The sequence below is a fragment of the Parasteatoda tepidariorum genome, chromosome 5 (genome assembly GCF_043381705.1).
Source record: "Parasteatoda tepidariorum isolate YZ-2023 chromosome 5, CAS_Ptep_4.0, whole genome shotgun sequence".
NCBI classification, from domain to species: domain Eukaryota; kingdom Metazoa; phylum Arthropoda; class Arachnida; order Araneae; family Theridiidae; genus Parasteatoda; species Parasteatoda tepidariorum.
Genome location: NC_092208.1, coordinates 86,986,708 through 87,005,540, shown reverse-complemented (window position 1 = coordinate 87,005,540; position 18,833 = coordinate 86,986,708). Strand labels below are relative to the sequence as shown.

General features: G+C 29.6%; 1 protein-coding gene across 3 annotated transcripts in view; it reads right to left on the bottom strand.

Moving 5' to 3' along the window:
* Positions 1-18,222, bottom strand: part of LOC107450479 (Poly(A) specific ribonuclease subunit PAN3) — a 40,844-nt gene extending 22,622 nt beyond the window's left edge. The window contains exons 1-7 of one of the 3 annotated variants that reach the window (XM_016066280.3): positions 17,895-18,222; positions 12,713-12,795; positions 9,444-9,521; positions 7,803-7,920; positions 6,646-6,791; positions 1,806-1,973; positions 802-859 (exon numbers count right to left, since the gene is read on the bottom strand). In XM_016066280.3, the coding sequence (XP_015921766.1) occupies positions 802-859; positions 1,806-1,973; positions 6,646-6,791; positions 7,803-7,920; positions 9,444-9,521; positions 12,713-12,787 (643 nt within the window). In that variant the 5' untranslated portion in view covers positions 12,788-12,795; positions 17,895-18,222. The remainder of the gene's footprint in view (positions 1-801; positions 860-1,805; positions 1,974-6,645; positions 6,792-7,802; positions 7,921-9,443; positions 9,522-12,712; positions 12,796-17,894) is intronic. The other 2 variants (XM_043044454.2, XM_016066281.3) reach the window with 2 other exon arrangements.
* Positions 18,223-18,833: the final 611 nt, after the last annotated feature.

The window sequence follows — 18,833 nt, the reverse complement described above, 5'->3', positions numbered from 1 at the left end:
CAGATTAGATGACAAATAACTTATATTAGGTTGTAAGATGTTATTTTAAGCTGGTCTTCTAATTTTTTTTTTTTTTTTGCTAGTTATTTATTGTTAGCTTGTTTTTTATGGTAAGTAATTGTTTTTTGGCAATAATTGTAATTTTTTGTTAATAATTGTTTATTTTTTATGCTTGTTTTCGTGAATTTTAATTTAATTGGTAAATTGCTTCACAGTGAACTTCGTGATCGGTGGCGTGCCCAAAATATTATGTGGCGTGCCATTGGTTCGCCATCCCTGCCATAGATATTTTATATCTATGCTGAATAACTCAGTACTTAAAACATAATTAATGTGCTTAATTAAAAGACTCTGTTACTGTGAATGACAGAAATGGGTGGTTGTTAACTTCCACTGGTGAATGTTGACAATCACAGAGTCACTTTGGTAAATGTCAGAAATATATACTAGGTCTTTAGTTAAGTTTCATTGCCCGGTACATCAATATGCCTACATCAATGTTTTTTTAAGGTCAAGTTCCACTGCCCAGTATGCATTTAACCAGTACTCTGAAGACTGATGTTTCTCCTAATCTATCCTCAGCAGATATTAAAAAATAATAATATCAACGAATAAATCAATATCAAATCGGATATAACAAATATTCTGGACATTCACCAAAGCGGCTGATTGTTGAAATTCGCCGGCGAAAGTCGACATTCTCTTGATTTCGGTCATTTATGTTAACAACTGTAACAATAAACTTAAATACAAACAAATAAAGAACAAAAGAAGAAATATAAATTTTTTTTTAAAAAAAACCTGTATGTTGCTCAGGGTTGGCTTCAGCAAGAGTAAGCTGATGACGATGCAAAATATCCTAAAAAATAAACAAAAGTTACATATTCAGATAACAATCTGCATAGAACAAGGAAAAATTTATTTTTACAGGCACAAATTGCTCTGACTTTTTTTATGCCAACAACATAAAGTTTCTAGGGGGATCAAATTGTTGATGCCACTTTTAAAATTTTCAATATTTTCTGCAAAAAGATACAAAATACTTCAGAAGGTGTGTGAAAAATTTAATTTTTTCTTTTTATTCTACACCTGCCCAACCTTTTGCAAACTATTTTTTTTTTTTTTTATTTCATAACAGTTGTTGAACAGCCAACCTAATTTTGGGTGTATGACTACTGATGTTCAACTCTGTAGTCTTGTAATTTTGAGCCCAAGACAAGGGAACTCGTGGATCAAGTATTGGGAGAAATTTGCCTTCGTGAAGGACTTATTAATGGAACTAAGCTGCATACATGGAAAGGAAAACCACAAAAACCTCCCACGGTTAGCCTGACGGTAAGGCCTCTAACCCATGATCCGTTTACCACTGAGTATATATTTTACGTCAGCACTGTGGTCGGTGCATGACGGGTGCAGAATTCGAACCTGGTTCACCTCATTGGAAAGCGAACGCTCTATTCCCTGGGCACTGTGGCTCTTTGCAGACTATTTGGAAATAGTCTATGAGGAGCACTTAGTGCTCTGGTTTGATAAACTCCAATTTAGAGTAACCACTTAATATTGTTGCTTGGAAACAGCACATTTTATCGATGGCAACTTTAAGACAGACTTATTAGAATAAATGTGTAAGACTAAATGTGTTACATACAATATAATGTGTATTAGGCTGAATGCGTCACATATAATACATTTAGTCATTACATACATCAGTCTACATTCAGTCTAATACATATATGATAAAATGTAGATGTATTTAAAAATATTAATTGACAGTTCAAAATAATAAAATACAAGAAAGAAATTACCATTCGTAGTTCATCAGGCAGGAAGAATGAGGGAGCGTTTGCTTTTAATCGCATGTGCTCTATGTGGGATGGATTTCCAGGATAAAGATGCATATCAGGTAAAATAAGTGGCGATATATCTGAAGTCTCTTCTTGAGAGTAAAAATAAGTCGTGCCTCCTACAGACTCCTATCAAAATATTTTAAGAACCTACATTGTTAATAACTAGAATAATTTAAATATATACTTGACACAATAATTTTTACTCTCTCCCAAAGTGGTCAGTTTTTGACCATGGATAAAAACCAGCAAATGATGTCACGCTTGGAGGAAAAGAAGCATTTCATGAAACTGTGACAGTATATGACAAGGGATTGACAAGAAGTGTAATAATACAAGTTTTGGTCAAAATATTTAAAAACCACAGATTAATTAATTTTACATTGTTTTTCATTGTATTATTGGGATGTTTGTCTTATTATTTCTTCGTAATAAAAATATACTCAATGATATAAATGCATTCAATGAAATCGAAAATGCTGCGCTTTTTATGTTGCATTTTAATGTAATAATTCAATATAAAATGCAAAACATTTTCAGTTTCACTGAATATCTTAAAGCTATCTTAATAAAAAAAAAATTTTAAAAAATTTTAAAAATAAAAAATTTAAAAAAAATTTTAAAAACAATAACAGAAAAGTAAACATTATTTTAACTGAAAATTCTTTGTTATTGTTGAAAACTGCCTGATATATAAATATACACAAAGTTATTCATAAACATTTTTGTCAGAAAACATTGCCTTTTTGTACATATTCCTTCATAAAAAATTAATTCATTAATTAAATAATGACTAAACACTGATAAAATTATTTGTGATTACTGATTTAATTCTGATTACTATTACAAATATTTATTTTGTCAGTATTTTTCTTCACTGGTTAAATTTTTCTTTTCTCTTTTTGCAGGGGGTGAGGGATTAATGAATTTTTAAAGTGATGTTAAATTTTAAATTGGTTTATTTTTTAAATAAATACCCTTTTTAAAGAAAATGCAGCTTTAAATGTTCATTGTCTCATAATTTTTAGTTTAAATTATAGGAAAAAAAACTTGCAAGTTGTTTATCAATTAATCATTTTTTAGCTTACTTCTTGAAAAAATTTGTGTACCGTGATTGTCTTTTAGAATGTCTTTAATTATCTTTTATAAACTACAAATTTTTCTCTTATTTCAACAATGAGTGAGTATTACTTTTTGAAATACAGACACAAAATCATATGAGAGGGTAATTTAAAAATTGTTGAGGATCAAATTCAATTATTACATAATATTACACAATTTGATACATTTTTATGGCGTTAAGTAAATCCCCTTTTCTGTGAGAAATCACCCTGACTATTTTCGTTCCGGAGGAGAGAACTCTGTATTTAATTCATACATTAGATTAGTATACACTAAGGCAATANTAAATATATATATATATATATATAAAACTTCAAGTGCATTAGGATTTTGTGTCTATCATCCAAAAGTTGTGACAGCTTTTGATGGTTTTGGCAATTTTAATTAGGCAAGGGTCATTCTACCTAGTTTCATATACTGGTCACGACAAAAATACGTTTTTGACACATAACACATCCACTCATGCTTCCCCCAGTGTAAAAATTAAAAAAAGAGGCTATGCCTATACTAAAATAGAGTCAACAAGTTCCAGCAAGCAGCAAGTTCCAACATACTTTATTTTTCAGTAATAGCAAAAAAATGTTTTTGATATCAATACATATTTCGCGTCTCACCATCATATGACTTTACTGAGAGAATAGCCTGGTTTATATTTGTGCTTATTATAGCGCAAAGACAACGTCTTTGTGATAATACTGGTAAAAATTTTTAAAATTAATATTTTATAAAAATGTCCTTAAAAATTTAGATTTTAATATAAAAACTGTATTTTAAATTTCAATTTATTTATTCTCTCATTTTTTTACATATAAATATATAAGCTTAAGACTTCCTTTAATTCTCTTCAGTTTAAGTCCTAATACAAAAAAATAATAGAAAGTGCAGAAAATTGCAATTTCTTTTTACAAAATATATATATATATATATACAGTGGAGCATCGTTTATACGACGCCGAAGGGACCACCGTAAAACGTCGTATAAACGATAACGTCGTATAATCGATTTTTACTTCTAAAACTGAAACTAACTCTGTTTTCAGTTCATTTTAATGTTTAACGTGTTGATTTACATAAATTTCTAAATTAGACAAAGCAAAACAAACAAATAACCAAAGAAGAAAAATTGCAGTGAGCAATTTGAATGTATGTTACCTTTAATTATATTTTCTTGCTATTAGTCTCTACAATGCTTTGAATAGCGAGTTGATCTTACTGCTTTCTATGATGCAATTTTAAATTTCTAATCACGGCCAAATCTAATGGCTGAAGCGCACTTGTGCAATTCGAGGGAAAAAGAGAACTTTTACATTTTCCAAAATAATTAGTATCGTTGGGTGCGCTGGACATTGGTCGATGAATAGCAAAATTTTTCGTTTTTGCTCTTCATAACATTGTCTAGTTTTTTCAGTCATCTAGTAAAAATTACGGTCGTCATCCAAGCATTCTTGTTGACACCCTTTTCTGTATCATTCATGTTGGCAAATGCCGCCCTTTTTTAAAATACACAAGAAAAAATAAAAAATTAAATAAACGTAAACAAAATCTAAAAACCGACGTATAACTGATTCTGCGCGTCGTATGAACGATATATTTTTACATTAAAATGAATAGGAATGATTTGGTACCACACTAAAACGTCGTATAAGTGATCGTCGTATAAACGATGCTCCACTGTATATATAAAACTGAATTGTAAATAAAATTACATGTAATTAAAAATAATATACATGCATATATATTGCATGTTTTAATTTTTCAGAGCATAATTATAAAACTAACAAAAAAATAACGTTTAATTATTATTTATTATTTTAAAATGACAATTCATTATTAATATTTTTTGTAATTATTAAAATTAAATTAAGTACAAAAAAAATTGGGCATAAAGATGCAAAACTTCACATCTAAATAATTTTATAATCTGAAATCAATAAATTAAAAAGTATCTGACAAAGTAAAAACTTTTAAAATTAGTAATCTATATTTTTTAATACAAAAGTGCATAGTTATACATCATTTGTCCCCCATGTAACAAAGATGAATGAGATTGGAACATAAAAATAAGTATGAAATTGAAATTACAAAAAAGAAAACAATAGTAACAACTCATAATAAAGGCTACATAATCAGAAAATGGATATCAATGTACATAAAAGAAATTTAGTCAATGAATATCCACGACAGCAACTCTAACTTTCCGATATTTACCCCATGAATTCCCATCATTCAACCAACTTATTATTAATTTAAAGACTACCAATTTTTATACTGTAATTTATTCAACAGATTTATTACATTCTGTGGGTTTCAATATATAAAAAAAAGCATAATTGTTCAAAAATGTTTTCATCTGTAACAATAAATTATATAAACAGGGTTAAAAATTAACGTCAGTTAAACAACATTCAATTCTGATTCAGATTACCATAAAATAAACCATCAGTGGTCCGTTGGACAAATAATCAATGTTAACGAATGGTATGGGAATGTTGTTTCGGTTTTGTATTAGAGTCAGTGTTTTTGTCGCAAAATAGTAAATTTCATCATAATTGAGAACATAACACATTTTCCGGATTGTAAATTTTTATTTAAATTCATCTAAACTTTAAAAAATATAGAGAGTAACAGAGAAATATCAGCGAACCAATGAAAATGTGTACCGACTAGTAATATTTAGTTACTGGTCTTTTGGGCAAGTGACAACATTTTTTTTAACTTCTACTCTTAATAAATATCAATCAATGAAAATTTTCATGGAATTAACTTTGAGCAAAGAAATATTTAATTTAGGCAAATAGTTCCAGACATATGGCAGATAAAAATATCAAATCTTTTTATTACTTTGATGGATATTATATTATTAAGAATAACTACGAATAACTACCACATTACTTTAAGAATAAAAAACTAAATCTGTCTAAGATAAGATTTTTCAAGAAATGTTTGTGTTTGATTTGACATTGCAGTATAACCTTGAAAAGTCCTGATCCTGATTTCCGAAATTACGGTACTTTAGATATTTGATATAAACAAACAGAGATGTCAAAGTTACGGCCCAAAATGTGGGGGAAAAGCCTTTTGGTTCTATCATAAATAAACATGGTTTTTACTGTTGTTTTTTTTAGCACTTATTCTATGGATTTTCACATTATTTTTAGAATTTACCATAATATATCCCTTAAAATCTTGATTTTAATATAACACGAATTTAAATGTCACAATTGAGTACATTTTTTATGTGCATGAATCATTAAATTAGTCTATGATTTATCAGTAAATTAGTCTTGTCAATCACCTTTTGAACAGTTTGTTAATTAGATTTTATGGTCTTTAAAGCCTCAATATTTTTAACAGACTATTGTTAATTCACAAGGACTTGTAGATCATTTTTTCAGCAGTACCTGATTAATTGCTATGGACTTTTTAAAATCTTGGTTTCTTTTTAAGCATGTGGCAGTTTTTGCAATGAATAAAATTTTTTGTTTTAAAAAAATTATTTCAAAATGGCATTATAACCAAACGCAATTCACCACATCTTGTCTCTAGTTCAAAATTTAGTTTGGATTTTTCTCATTACAAGTAGAAAAGAATTGTCCATTTTAAAGAGCAGATTTTCAAGGTCATACTGAATCATAACCCCCAATTAAAACGCTTAAAAACCAAATGAGAAGATATTTACTTGAATCAAGTTGGAGCTTGTTGGAGTCATGTATTGCTCATGGGAAGGGCTGGCAACAGAAGATGGACCTGGAGAGCAAGTTCTTTTACTGAGAAGTGGGGATTGCTGCGGAGAGCATCTGGACAAGCGACTATTCATGTCAGCTGCTGAAAACATCATCAGCAAAGCATCACAAACAAAGCAAAGAATAAGAATAAAACTTAAACATTGCAAGCTCAGTGAGCTACTAATTGGGATTCAAAGGTTTTAGATGAAAAAAATTTTTTCTTAACTCTTAGAATCATGGCTTAAACAAGGTTCTCACACATCTTATCACACTAAAAAAAAAATAAGTATTTTCTCTAACTTTATATGAATTAATGACAAAATATTATAAAAGTCAAAGTTAATGCATGACTTAAAACCAAGTGTTATAGTCCTACAGTTTACTGGTTTTGTGTCAATTCATCGTGCACAATTTATCTTGGAACAGTACGTTGTGAGCAAAATGTGCTGTCCTCCCAATGGATTCAAAACTCTTCCCCTTTTTATCTTTTGTCGCAAACTATTTCTTTATTTCAGGATCAATAATTATCTAAAGAATTAACAATGCACGTGAAAAACAGTTGGTAAGAATGTAACAGTAGTGCAAAGGATGTTCTTCTCCTCAACCGAAGAAGCCATTGATGAACAGCCCTTCAGAATTTATCTTGGGATATCGTGCAAACTTTAGCTGGGGAGAATATGCTGTGAGTACAATTCGTTATGCTCATAACGGAATCAAAACCCTTCCTCTTATCTTTTGCAGCAAACTATTTCTTTATTTCAGGATCAATAATTATCTAAAGAATTAACAATGCAGGTGAAAGAAGGCTGGTAAGAATGTAACAGTAGTGCAAAGGATGTTCTTCTCCTCAAGCCGTTGATGAATGCCCCTCCTGGAGTCACCACAAGAATAACTATCTCTTTTACAAGGACAGATGGAATTGCAATTTCATTTCTCATGCTGCAGGTATTGCAGTGATAGAGAAATATGAAGTTTCGTTTAATTTCTTTTCTTTAATTCCCTGTCACTCATAAATTGTTACCCATATGCTACAACTCTCTCATTATACAAGATACAGGACCTCTATACCAATGTACTATATTAGGAGTGCAATAAAAAAATGCAAACATACCTATGCCAAAATGTCCAAAAGGTGTACTAACTAACTGAGGAGACTGCATAGAGAACTGGGAAAACGAAGGAGAGCTCAGGCTGTGCGGCATGCGATTAAGTAGGCCATTTCCAAACTCCTGAAAATAAAGCAACAACTTTCTATATTTTTAGTACAAATATCATGCATTTTCTTATTGAATTAAGATCTAAATAAACTTGACATTTCACCCAGAAGAAATTTATTGCTGGACACTGGAAGAAACTGGAAAAAAACAGGAAATAACTAGGTGAAATGAAAGTAATTACAAAAGACCAATAAAATTGTTAAATACTAATGATATTCTAAGAATAGCTTAAATTTAATACAGTGCTAGAAGTTTAAAATTTTTTAATCTAATTAAAAAAATCAAGTTTTATTTAGTTAAAAAAAATCAAGTTTTATTATTATTCTAGAATTTTAAAAATGTATCCATGTTACTTGATAGCTGGTTTGAGCATTCATACTTAACAGTATTTGATTATGAAAATTAGCACACTATTTGTAATTGGGAAATCAATACATGATTTCTAGTCATATAATGCAGCACTTGTGTTTGCATTATATGACTAGACTTGTTACACAGTGCTAACAATGTTATGAAGTTTTTGCACTGTTATGTGATTTCATAATATTGTAGTATTAAAAAAATTGATTACAACATTTTAAGAATTATGTAACTAGGTTTTACTGTACTCATGTACATTGAAAAACTGTAGTTATTTTAATTTCTCAAAAAATTTATTAATTTTTTTTCTAAATGTTGCTTTTGTTATTATTTTCTAGTTTAAAAAAAGGAGATGAAGTAGCTTTAATGTTAATATTATTATTCAAATTAAATTGCATAGATAAACTGCTAGTAAACTATTCAAATTCTTCATATTTCTTTTTGGCCGTTTTCTCGATGGTTTTTTTTACGTTTCACAAAATTCTTAATGCCAAAACAGTGTTTTGAACTAAGTAAGAGTCTATTGCTTAAAGATGAAAAAACTAAACTGTGTTTAAGTATTAAGTTAAGTAAGCTATTGGGAGTGCAAGCACATGTATTGCAACTATTCGGAGGGGTTAACAATTGTCAGCAAGGAGTGTGCAGCAGATTATGGAAATTAAATCACCACAATGCAAAAAAGTGGAGAAATCATACACAGGATCATCACATACTAAACTAGGCAGAGGCTACAATTTCAAGGGGCAGTTTAAATTTGCTTTTATTATTTATAAGATCCTTTTGTTGCAATAAAATTCTGCTACCTCTTTTACTCTAAAATAAATTAAAATCATGGATATTGCCTATTAAAATATAGCTTATTAAGGCTTGAAATATATACATAATAAAGATTTCAAATTAACAGTAAGAAATCAGGTATATCAGAATTCATACAGGATGTTTAGAATTTCCTCATTCTGTTGTTTTAAATTTCTACTCTACCATGTCGCTTGTGATTAATCAAATTTACACATGCACACAAATTAAGGTGTGCAATGTAGATAAAAAATGATGAATAGAATAAAGATGAGAGATTTGTTGACGAATAACAATGTATCACTTGTACAACACCAAAATCTAAAAAAAGATTATATATAACAAAATATGCAAATGACACAACAAATAGAAATTTTCACCTTTCCACTTAAATCAATAGCTTCATTTCCACCAGCAGCATCTGGATAATAGGACGCTCCATCTTCTACTGGCATAGACTGAAATTCAAAAAGAAATTGAATTAGACATTTAGAAATTTAATTGATAACAAATTGTTTTTTTTTCCTTCTAATTACGAACAGCTTTAGTTTTATATCATAACCCAATGATCACAAAATGTATACCCCCGAACACCATGGCACCTGACAATTCTTCTCACTTTTCTTCTGTATGTTATTTACATGCAGCCACAGTAAGAAGTGTTCAGAATTCAATAATCCTACACAAATGTAAAATGAGGTAAAAGGAGAGCTTCACAGATTGTGTAAAACTGATTAACCAGTTCATATAAGAGCATTTAAAGAGAATGTAAAGTAGTACTAAGAAAAATATAACACAGCATTGTAATGTGATCTGTAATGGGGAAAAAAATGAGTATGGAACATTCATAGTCATATTTGCTGTCAATGGTCAACACTGCAGAGTTCTCCTTAGAAATAAAAAGGGGCGCTTCCTCTCTAAGAAGGGCACTCACTTAACACTTTAAAAATTTATAAAAATGTGTAATATTATATAACTGAATTTTACCCTCAATAATTTTTAAATTACTCTCTAATAATATTTTACGTGCATTTTTAAAAAGTAATTCTATCTCATTATCATATTAAGGTAAAAATTTGTAGATTATAAAAGACAATAACTGTGCACAAATTTTTTTCAAAAAAAGTTAACAAAAAATGACAAAAAATAACTGTAATTCTATCTCATTATCATATTAAGGTAAAAATTTGTAGATTATAAAAGACAATAACTGTGCACAAATTTTTTTCAAAAAAAGTTAACAAAAATGACAAAAAATAACTTAAAAGCTTTTTTTCGATAATTTAAACTGAAAATTAAGAGGAAATGAACACTTAAAGGTGCATTCTTTTATTTCTTTTAAAAGAAAAATGTAGTTGTTAAAAAAATAGTTTTAAAATTTATCAATATCTCGACGTAAAAAGATACTCATAAAAATGTAACCAGTTCAGAATTATCCTAACAAAGTAAATACTTGCAATAGAAATCAGAATTAAACCTATAAACACAGATAATTTTACCAGATTGTAATTATAATTTAAACAGCGAATTAATGTTTTTTAAAATGGAACATGAATAAAAAGGAAGGGATGGCAGCTTATTTTTACAAAAAGGGCAAAGAGGGTGCATTTATTGGGTCCAAAGGGCAGGTAGGCAGGGTGGGCCGCCCTTAAACAGACACTTAAGGAGAATACTGACACTGTATAGAAAAAGTAGCTGTCAACGAGTAGTGTCAACATTTTCCTGAAGAGCACACATCAAATCAAGTTTACAGACAACTATGCCACACTTTGCAGGGCTGCAAACTACTATGCTTTTTGGAAAATATTTTATGGAGTGGTAGACAATCAAGAACAAAAGCTTTCAGTATGTTGGTTAAATTGGTCCACCTTTTAAAACTTCACCAAGAGATAACTGGAGAAAAGTGGCACCTCGTGTGTGACTCACAAATATGATTGCACAGAAGATTGTGGGGAAAACAAGAAACTTTCTTTACAGATTCAAACATTCATCTAGATAGCAGATAGATAGTAAACTTGGCATCATCTGACAGTTGTTAGGTCCCTACTTACAAACATGTATAAATGTTCGATTGATAGAGTTCTTTGCATAATGTGGTATCACCAAGCCAGATAAGTATAATGCACACGAACGCATGGAAAATTGAGCATCATCATGGAAAATATTTTAGTATTACTTAAAAGAAAGAAAAAAACAGTTGAAATTCCCTTATCCTAACACCCTGGTCAATCTGGCAGAGATTGAAAGAATTTTTTTCTCTGCATCAAGTAGGTGAATTATTTTTTGTGATTATATCATTGCATTTAACTTTCAGGGATGTTGATATCAGGGGTTAGTTTTTTTTTCTTTTTTCAATATAGTAAAAAAAATCCACCTTTTCAAAATAAGGTCGTCTTTTCTGAATTTCTAAGAAAAAATATTTATTTTCATGTTTTTTCCTACCTATGTAAACACAATTTCAAATAACATTCAAGATTTAAAATCACACATAGCGATTAGTAATTACATGATTTAAGATCGTACATCGTGTTTCGAATTTTAGCCATTTCAAGATTTGTAATCAAACAATTCGAAAATCAAACATCGAGATTCGTATTCAAGCTATTTTAAAATCAAACATGGAGATATATCAGTGCGATTTTAAAATCAAACATCGAGATAAGTATTCACGCGATTTAAAATCACACAATTTTAATAAACAAAATCTTGTATCGATATTTTATTTAAAGCATTGATAACATTCTATAGATAAATACAAAATTCAGGTATTTTTTCAGTTATTTAAAAACTGTTTTTGCACATAACTTTTTGAATTTCTATTTTCAGGTTTTTTGGTTTTTTACAAATTTCTTCAACAACAAAAAAACGGTAAAAACAAAAAAGAAAGTAAAAACGAAGATTTATCTAACAAAACCCTCATTCCCCGAGGGCACAAGCATACACTCACAAAATAAAACAGTAGTATGTAAGTACATCAACTAAATATACAAAGCTCACAATTCAGAGAAAAGGGTAAGCTGCAAAAATTACTTGAGTTCATGACCTCAGATTTAAAATAACCCTAGGAAAAGAAAACATGATTTTTCATCTTCCACAGCTTCCATTTGTTCGAAAAGTTAGCTACAGGAGTTTCCAAATGCAGAGCTCAGATAATTAAAAAAACTCTCCCATGATCTACCCTACAACCCCACACTTTATTTCAAACCATGGATACACCGATATTCTAGACTGTACAAGTCAATTAAGAACACACCCCAGGAAAGAAATTGAAAAGATTATAAATTTTGACTCCCCCCCCCCCATTAGAATGATTTTTCCGGGCGTGCCATTGCTGTTTAAGTTAACGCACCATATATTGCTCTGCAGATTGTGAACAGGTAATTTTGTGAGGAGGAGGGCTGATCAATTTCTGGCAGTCTTATGAAATTCAAAAAATTTGTGAAAGCAGCTTTGCTTTAGCTCCGCAGATGCAAAGAAATTATGTGTCCTGTTTAATCACTTAAAATTAATTTATTAAACTATTATATTTAAAGTGATCCTTTACAACCATTATGATTGCACGCTGGTATAAGACAATTCGATCATTAAATTGAAAATTAAAGAAGAATAAAATAGTTGCAAGTAGATAAAAAAAAAAGAAAATTCATACACTTAAGTAAGTTTGGAGTTTAGATTCCGGTGGAACAGTGGAAGTAGAAGTAAATGCTTGAAACATATGCTCCATGTCTGCATCTATTTAAGAATAAAAAAGATATTAATATTTTGATATAAATAAGCACTTCTGGTGACCAAATGATCGGCATTTTAAACATAAAACTTCAAATTTTTAGAGATTTAAAAATATTCTTTGCCCAAAAATAAATTAATTTATAAGAATTAACTCAGATTGTATCAAAGACAGTGATTTTCAATCCATCTCTTAAACATTGACACTTCTAAGTCTTGCACATCAACAGGATATTCTTGTCTGAACTTTGTCTCAACTATAAAGCTTTTCCACTAGTCATTATCTAGGGTTTGGGTACAATAGATCTTTGGTCAATGTGCCTTGCTCCTCGGAGCTGCCCAACCTCTAAGTCTAACTCTTGCACATCCCTAAGAATTTCCAAACTATCAGATAGATATACTTCCAATAAAAATAAAAAATTGGAAAAATATCTGCATTAGTATCTGTATTAAAATGATTGCCAATTTTGCAAACTTATAGTCTACAAGAAACTAAAAAGGAACGTTAAAGAATTAAACTTATTCAAAAGGTATAACTTGTAGCCACCAAAGGGCAAACAACTAAATAAATTTCTTTTTCTGCAATTTTTGCAAGTTAAGTAATGTTTTAGCTCTTGGTAAAGACAGTAGGCGCAAACAGATACAGAAACATCCCCAAAATGTTTTGTAGCTCAATACCACCTCTTGTAACATGTTGAATAACATTAGGGCACAACACTCACAGGGATAAAGAGAATAGAAGGGCTAGTTCATTCTGCTCCTAGAGCTGAAATACGATTTCCCTTGTCATGACGTCACGCTGCACACAGATCTCGGAGATAGCAAGCAAAGATATTATGAAAACTTTGTATCATTCTCTCTGTAAAAATAAGTTCGACTTTTTCTTGATATTAGCTTTCAAACTTTATGCAATTAACACAGAGCTCATTCTAGGCAGGGTAAACAGGGCGCAGCACCCTGCTGCCTTTTTAGTCAAAAGAATCCACCCTGTTGCCCCTTATGTAATAGAGTCCATACCCTTTCTTTCCTCAACCCTTCTTTATTTTTCCACCAAACTCTACAATGGATTTCTTAAACTTTTCAACGCTTTTTATTTAGTTTGTCGTTGCTGTCAATACATAAGATTTATATGGGAAAGGAAAAATAGCCATCACACCCCCTTATTGCACTTATCTTCTAAAGTTTGCAGTTACTTCCACTATCATTAAATCATAATTATTAAATCATAACTACAGACACTTAAAAACATACATTTATTATTTTATTAATATATCATGCATTTTAAATAAATTACTAAGATAATTAGCCCATTAACTTGATATGTATGTTAATTTATTAATAAAAATTAGTAATTAATATGATTGCTTTGCTACTTTTAGTAAAATTAAAAAAAATTATTTTACTAATTGACAATGTTTTTTAAGAGAACGTGCAAGGCCCATAGAAAGAAATTATGGCCTTTTTGGAATAATAATGCCCCTTTTTTAAACTTTTGCACCCTGCCCATTTTTCTGCCTAGAATGAGCTCTGATTAACATATTATTTCCTTTCAAAAACATAGTTTTAAAAAAATTTCTTGGCCAACATATTAAACTAAATAACATTTTAAACTAATAAAAATATTTTAGTAGTTGTCGTAAATGATGCTAATGATTTTAAAATTTTCAGTTTTAACTTTTATTATTAAAAAAAAATTCAATGCATATATTGACACTTTTTTAACTACATATTGTTCGATAACAATAATTTGTAAAGTTAGGTTAAATTTGATTTTAAATTATGCTGCTAATGGTAATTTGTTTATACTTAATCATTAGGAAACAACCTTAAACACTAATTATTCGAACAAAATAATAATTTAGGTTCATAAAAATATTAGAAATTTTACAATTGTTTATAGATATTTAAATTTAAAAGAATATAATTATATTAAAAAAATAATATTATAATTTTAAAAAAAATAAATATCTAAAATAACTACTTTAAAAACTATGTTATGAAACTAGGAGAATTTTAACTATTAATTATCTATACTTTTCATTTAAGTTTTTATTTTCTTTGACTTATTTATTTTTTGATTTTTTCGTCTGCCTTTTTTTTTGTTGAAATAGCTGGATGGTTTCAATTTAGATGGCAAATTCTTATAAAAGTTCTGAAATGCAAAATAAGCATATTGCTGTTTTATTGACTGCGGGATATCGTCCCTCGAATTCACTTATAAATTCTTTGATGACACTTTTTGATTTTCTGTCCCATGCAGACTTTTGAAAAATGTTCTCTAATTCCTGACACACTTCCATCCATGCTGCTGATGGAACAATTAGTCCTCCCTTAGATAAGAGAGCACTTGGTAGAATTAGAGCAATTTTAAAATCATTCTAATCGGAAATCCCGGCAAACGATTTCTCACAACATCTTCATAATCTTGTTTTTAAGAAATGCTTATTGCATATTCGTTCATATTTAATATTAACTGGGTCATTTAGTTTGCAATGTTGAAGCCATTCTTTACATAGTTGTTCATTTACTTTAGGGAACACATGGAAAATTATATTTTTTCCTTTTGTGTTTCTATCAGAATTTTTGTAAGTTGCAATCGCACAAACTGGCATTTAATAAATAATTCTAAATTTTTGTAATTCACTTCACAAAACTGAGAAAAATCATTATAGGAAATAAAGAATGTCTTGGAATATGTCACAAAAATGAATGATCCAATATTAGGTAAAGCTAGTTAGACCGAACAATTCGCTTTAAAAGTAAAAGCTCAAGCTTAGCGCCATCGTGACGTCACAGGTGAAAATCAGAGGTTTGGCGCGGCGAGAGTTTCATTAAAGGAGTGAACTAGTCGTTCTATTCTCTTTAGCCCTGCAACACTCATAATCTCAAATTTTGATGGAAACTTGGTAAATTTATTCCTTTTATGCAAATTGATTATTTTTCTCCAATGATATAATTTTTTTTTATCTCAAAATGTTTTATTTTTATGGGCTGTTAAAGTTTTTGAAATTTCAAAATTTCTGTTGATTGCATCATTGAAGCGAAATCTGTCTTTTTATAGAAAATAAATTAAAAAATTTTTGCTTAGCAGCAAATTTTGATAACTTTTTTTAATGTACTATAATGTGTAAACAATCTAGTAAAAATATAATTAAAATGGTAAGTATTTATGTATTCAAGTAAATTTTGTGAAATGTTATTTACTAATTGTTATATATTTCGTAAATGTTATTATATGTCAATATTTCATTGAATTTTACTTAAAAAATTTAGTTCAATTTGAAATTCATAATAGTATTTACATTTAATAGTTTTAAGAGAAGGTGTGTTTATTTTTAATTTTATTTAAAACTTAATTTTACATTTCTCTGTGTATTACATAAAATAAAATGACAAGAAACCAAAAAGATTATTAATTTTTAATCTTCCGAAAATATTTGTGTGAGACTTTATACTTCATTTAAAAAAGTTACTAAGAAATTTTTATCAAGCCATGCATACATACTTACTACTTTAATTACATTTTTCCTACATTATTTTTTAATTTGTTTTTTTTTAATTTTATACCTTTTCAACTTAATTAAACCTAATTTACATAATTTTACTTTATTTTAAACTTCAAAAAAACTTTTTTTTTAAAAAAATGTGCTTGTAAGAAAATTTTACTCATGAAGTAAAGAAAAATAATGAAAAGGAACAAAAGTCATAAATTTTATTTTTTTAAATTTTAGAACTAAGTTTCTAGCTCACAAATAAAAAAAAATTTACAATTATCTTCTTCCTTTTTGAAGTTATTACACATAGCATGAAAAATGAAGTTCCTAGATAACATTTCAGAAACATCTTTTTAATAATGGATATAATTAACAGATAATCCATTATGGATTACCTGTTAATTATATAATTATATCTTACCAGTTTAATTTTATTTTTTTAAGGTTGTTTACATATTAAAGGATATTTAAAAAAATTACAAAAAATTATTGATGAACAAAAAATAACTATTAATTTTCCACAAAAAGAAAAAATTGTGTTTTTTTGGCATGATCAACAATTGTAGTTCATTTACGTCGCACTAGAGCTGCACAATGGGCTATTGGCGACGGTCTGGGAAACATCCCTGCGGACGATCTGAAGACATGCCATCACAATTTTGATCCTCTGCAAAGGGGATGGCACCCTACACGCGAATGGCATGATCAACAGAAACTCCAAAAACTTTACCGGCTTGTAAAGTAAAAACTATTCGAAATAAGTATAAAAACTTTTGTACGTGTGTTTTGTTGCATAAATAATAATAATTATAAAGTTTCATCAAATTCTAAGATTATGTATGTCAAATCCTTAATTTTCTGGTTGATTAAACATGGAAGGACCCACGGGCAAGATCTAATGAATAAATACCGAGCAAAAAGGGAAGTTTTACATATAGTGATCTGTGACAGAATAATTGCGAAGTCTTTGATACCTTCGAACAGCAGCCGGAGAGAAACTGAAAAAGAAACATAGAAAGGGGCCAATTCATAGAGTATTACTCATAACCTCCCCTCCCTGGGTAAATCTCTGCATGTCTTTTTTTTCCCCCTAATTTACTTGTTTATAATCTATTTGGCCCCATGGCGATTGTAGTTGAGGCAATAAATTATAATACTAAAGTATTCACAAGCTATAACTAGAAATGTTATACCTTTAGCAAATTGTTCACTCTCCCTTTTTATGATATCCTTTAAAAGTTCATGCTATTTCCTTATGACAATACTTGTAAGCTGCATGAGTGCACAAGTCTAAGAGGTATGGTTGCATTAAAATACTGTAATATATAAATACCAAGTCCAACCAAAAATAATAAAAAGGACTTTATTACTACGACTTATTATTCCAAATGTTAAGAAACAACAAGCATACAGCAATGCATACAATTCACGAAATTCAACAATAAATTTGAAACATATTAATGAAGCAATATCAAATAATTTTATTCATAAGTTTGAAAAATATTCATGTTGTAATGAAACGTTTTTTTTTTTCTTTTGCTTCGCAGCAATCGTTTACAAGAAAAAAACTTCGAATATAATTTAAAAACTATTTCCAAAACCGATACATACTTTACTTTTCCGTAAATCTGAACATCATCTTGGTTAATACTTAGACGCAACTGGAAAATAATTTGTAACACAGTAATTACTATAAAACATAACCACAGCTGTAAACATTTATGATTCCTATAATTGAACTATTAAAAAGCATTTGAGAAATTTTCATTTGTATAGAAAGACAATTAATAATTTGAGTTTGTTTTCTAATTCAGCAAATCAAAACAAGTGTTCCAGTCAGAGTCGGAGCCAAATTGAAAATATAAAAGTTTTAGCATTCATTGTTGCCAGCTGGCATCGAGTACCCCGCGACTTGTGCTTCCCATTAGTTTGTATTTTGTACAGTAGATGACGCTGCCTTCACTTTAACCGGATATGACCTAAAAATCAGGCAGCTTGAGATTACAGTTAGCTTAAGATTAGAAGAAACGGAGATTCTGATTTCCTAATGGCAACCAAATGCTGTCCTTGCCTTTAAATAAATAATTTTATTTTTTCTTATTACAAAGATGTAATTGCATTTAAGTAACTGTCCCGCAATGGACTGATCGCTAAGACACGGTTCCCAACAGATCACCGAAGTCAAGCATCACTGACTGCGGTCAGTGTGCTGGTGGGTGACCACTTGGATCAGTCTGCGTAGGGACCGAGGGTGTGCGGTATTGGTCCTCGTTAAACTGCTCTACCGTAAAGTGCTCGACTTCGCGTGCAGGTCATTGGGCTACTGAAGAAGGGGTGCCATCCCCTCTGTAGAGGATCAAAATTGTGATGGCTTGTCTTCGGATCATCCTCAGGGATGTTTCCCAGACCGTCACCAATAGCCCATTGTGCAGCTCTAGTGCGACGTAAATTAACTACTACAACTAAATAATAAAAGAACAATACAATAAAGTTCATAATTTGCTTTTTTGTGTTTCATATTCGCATATACGCATTTTTTTTTATATTCCG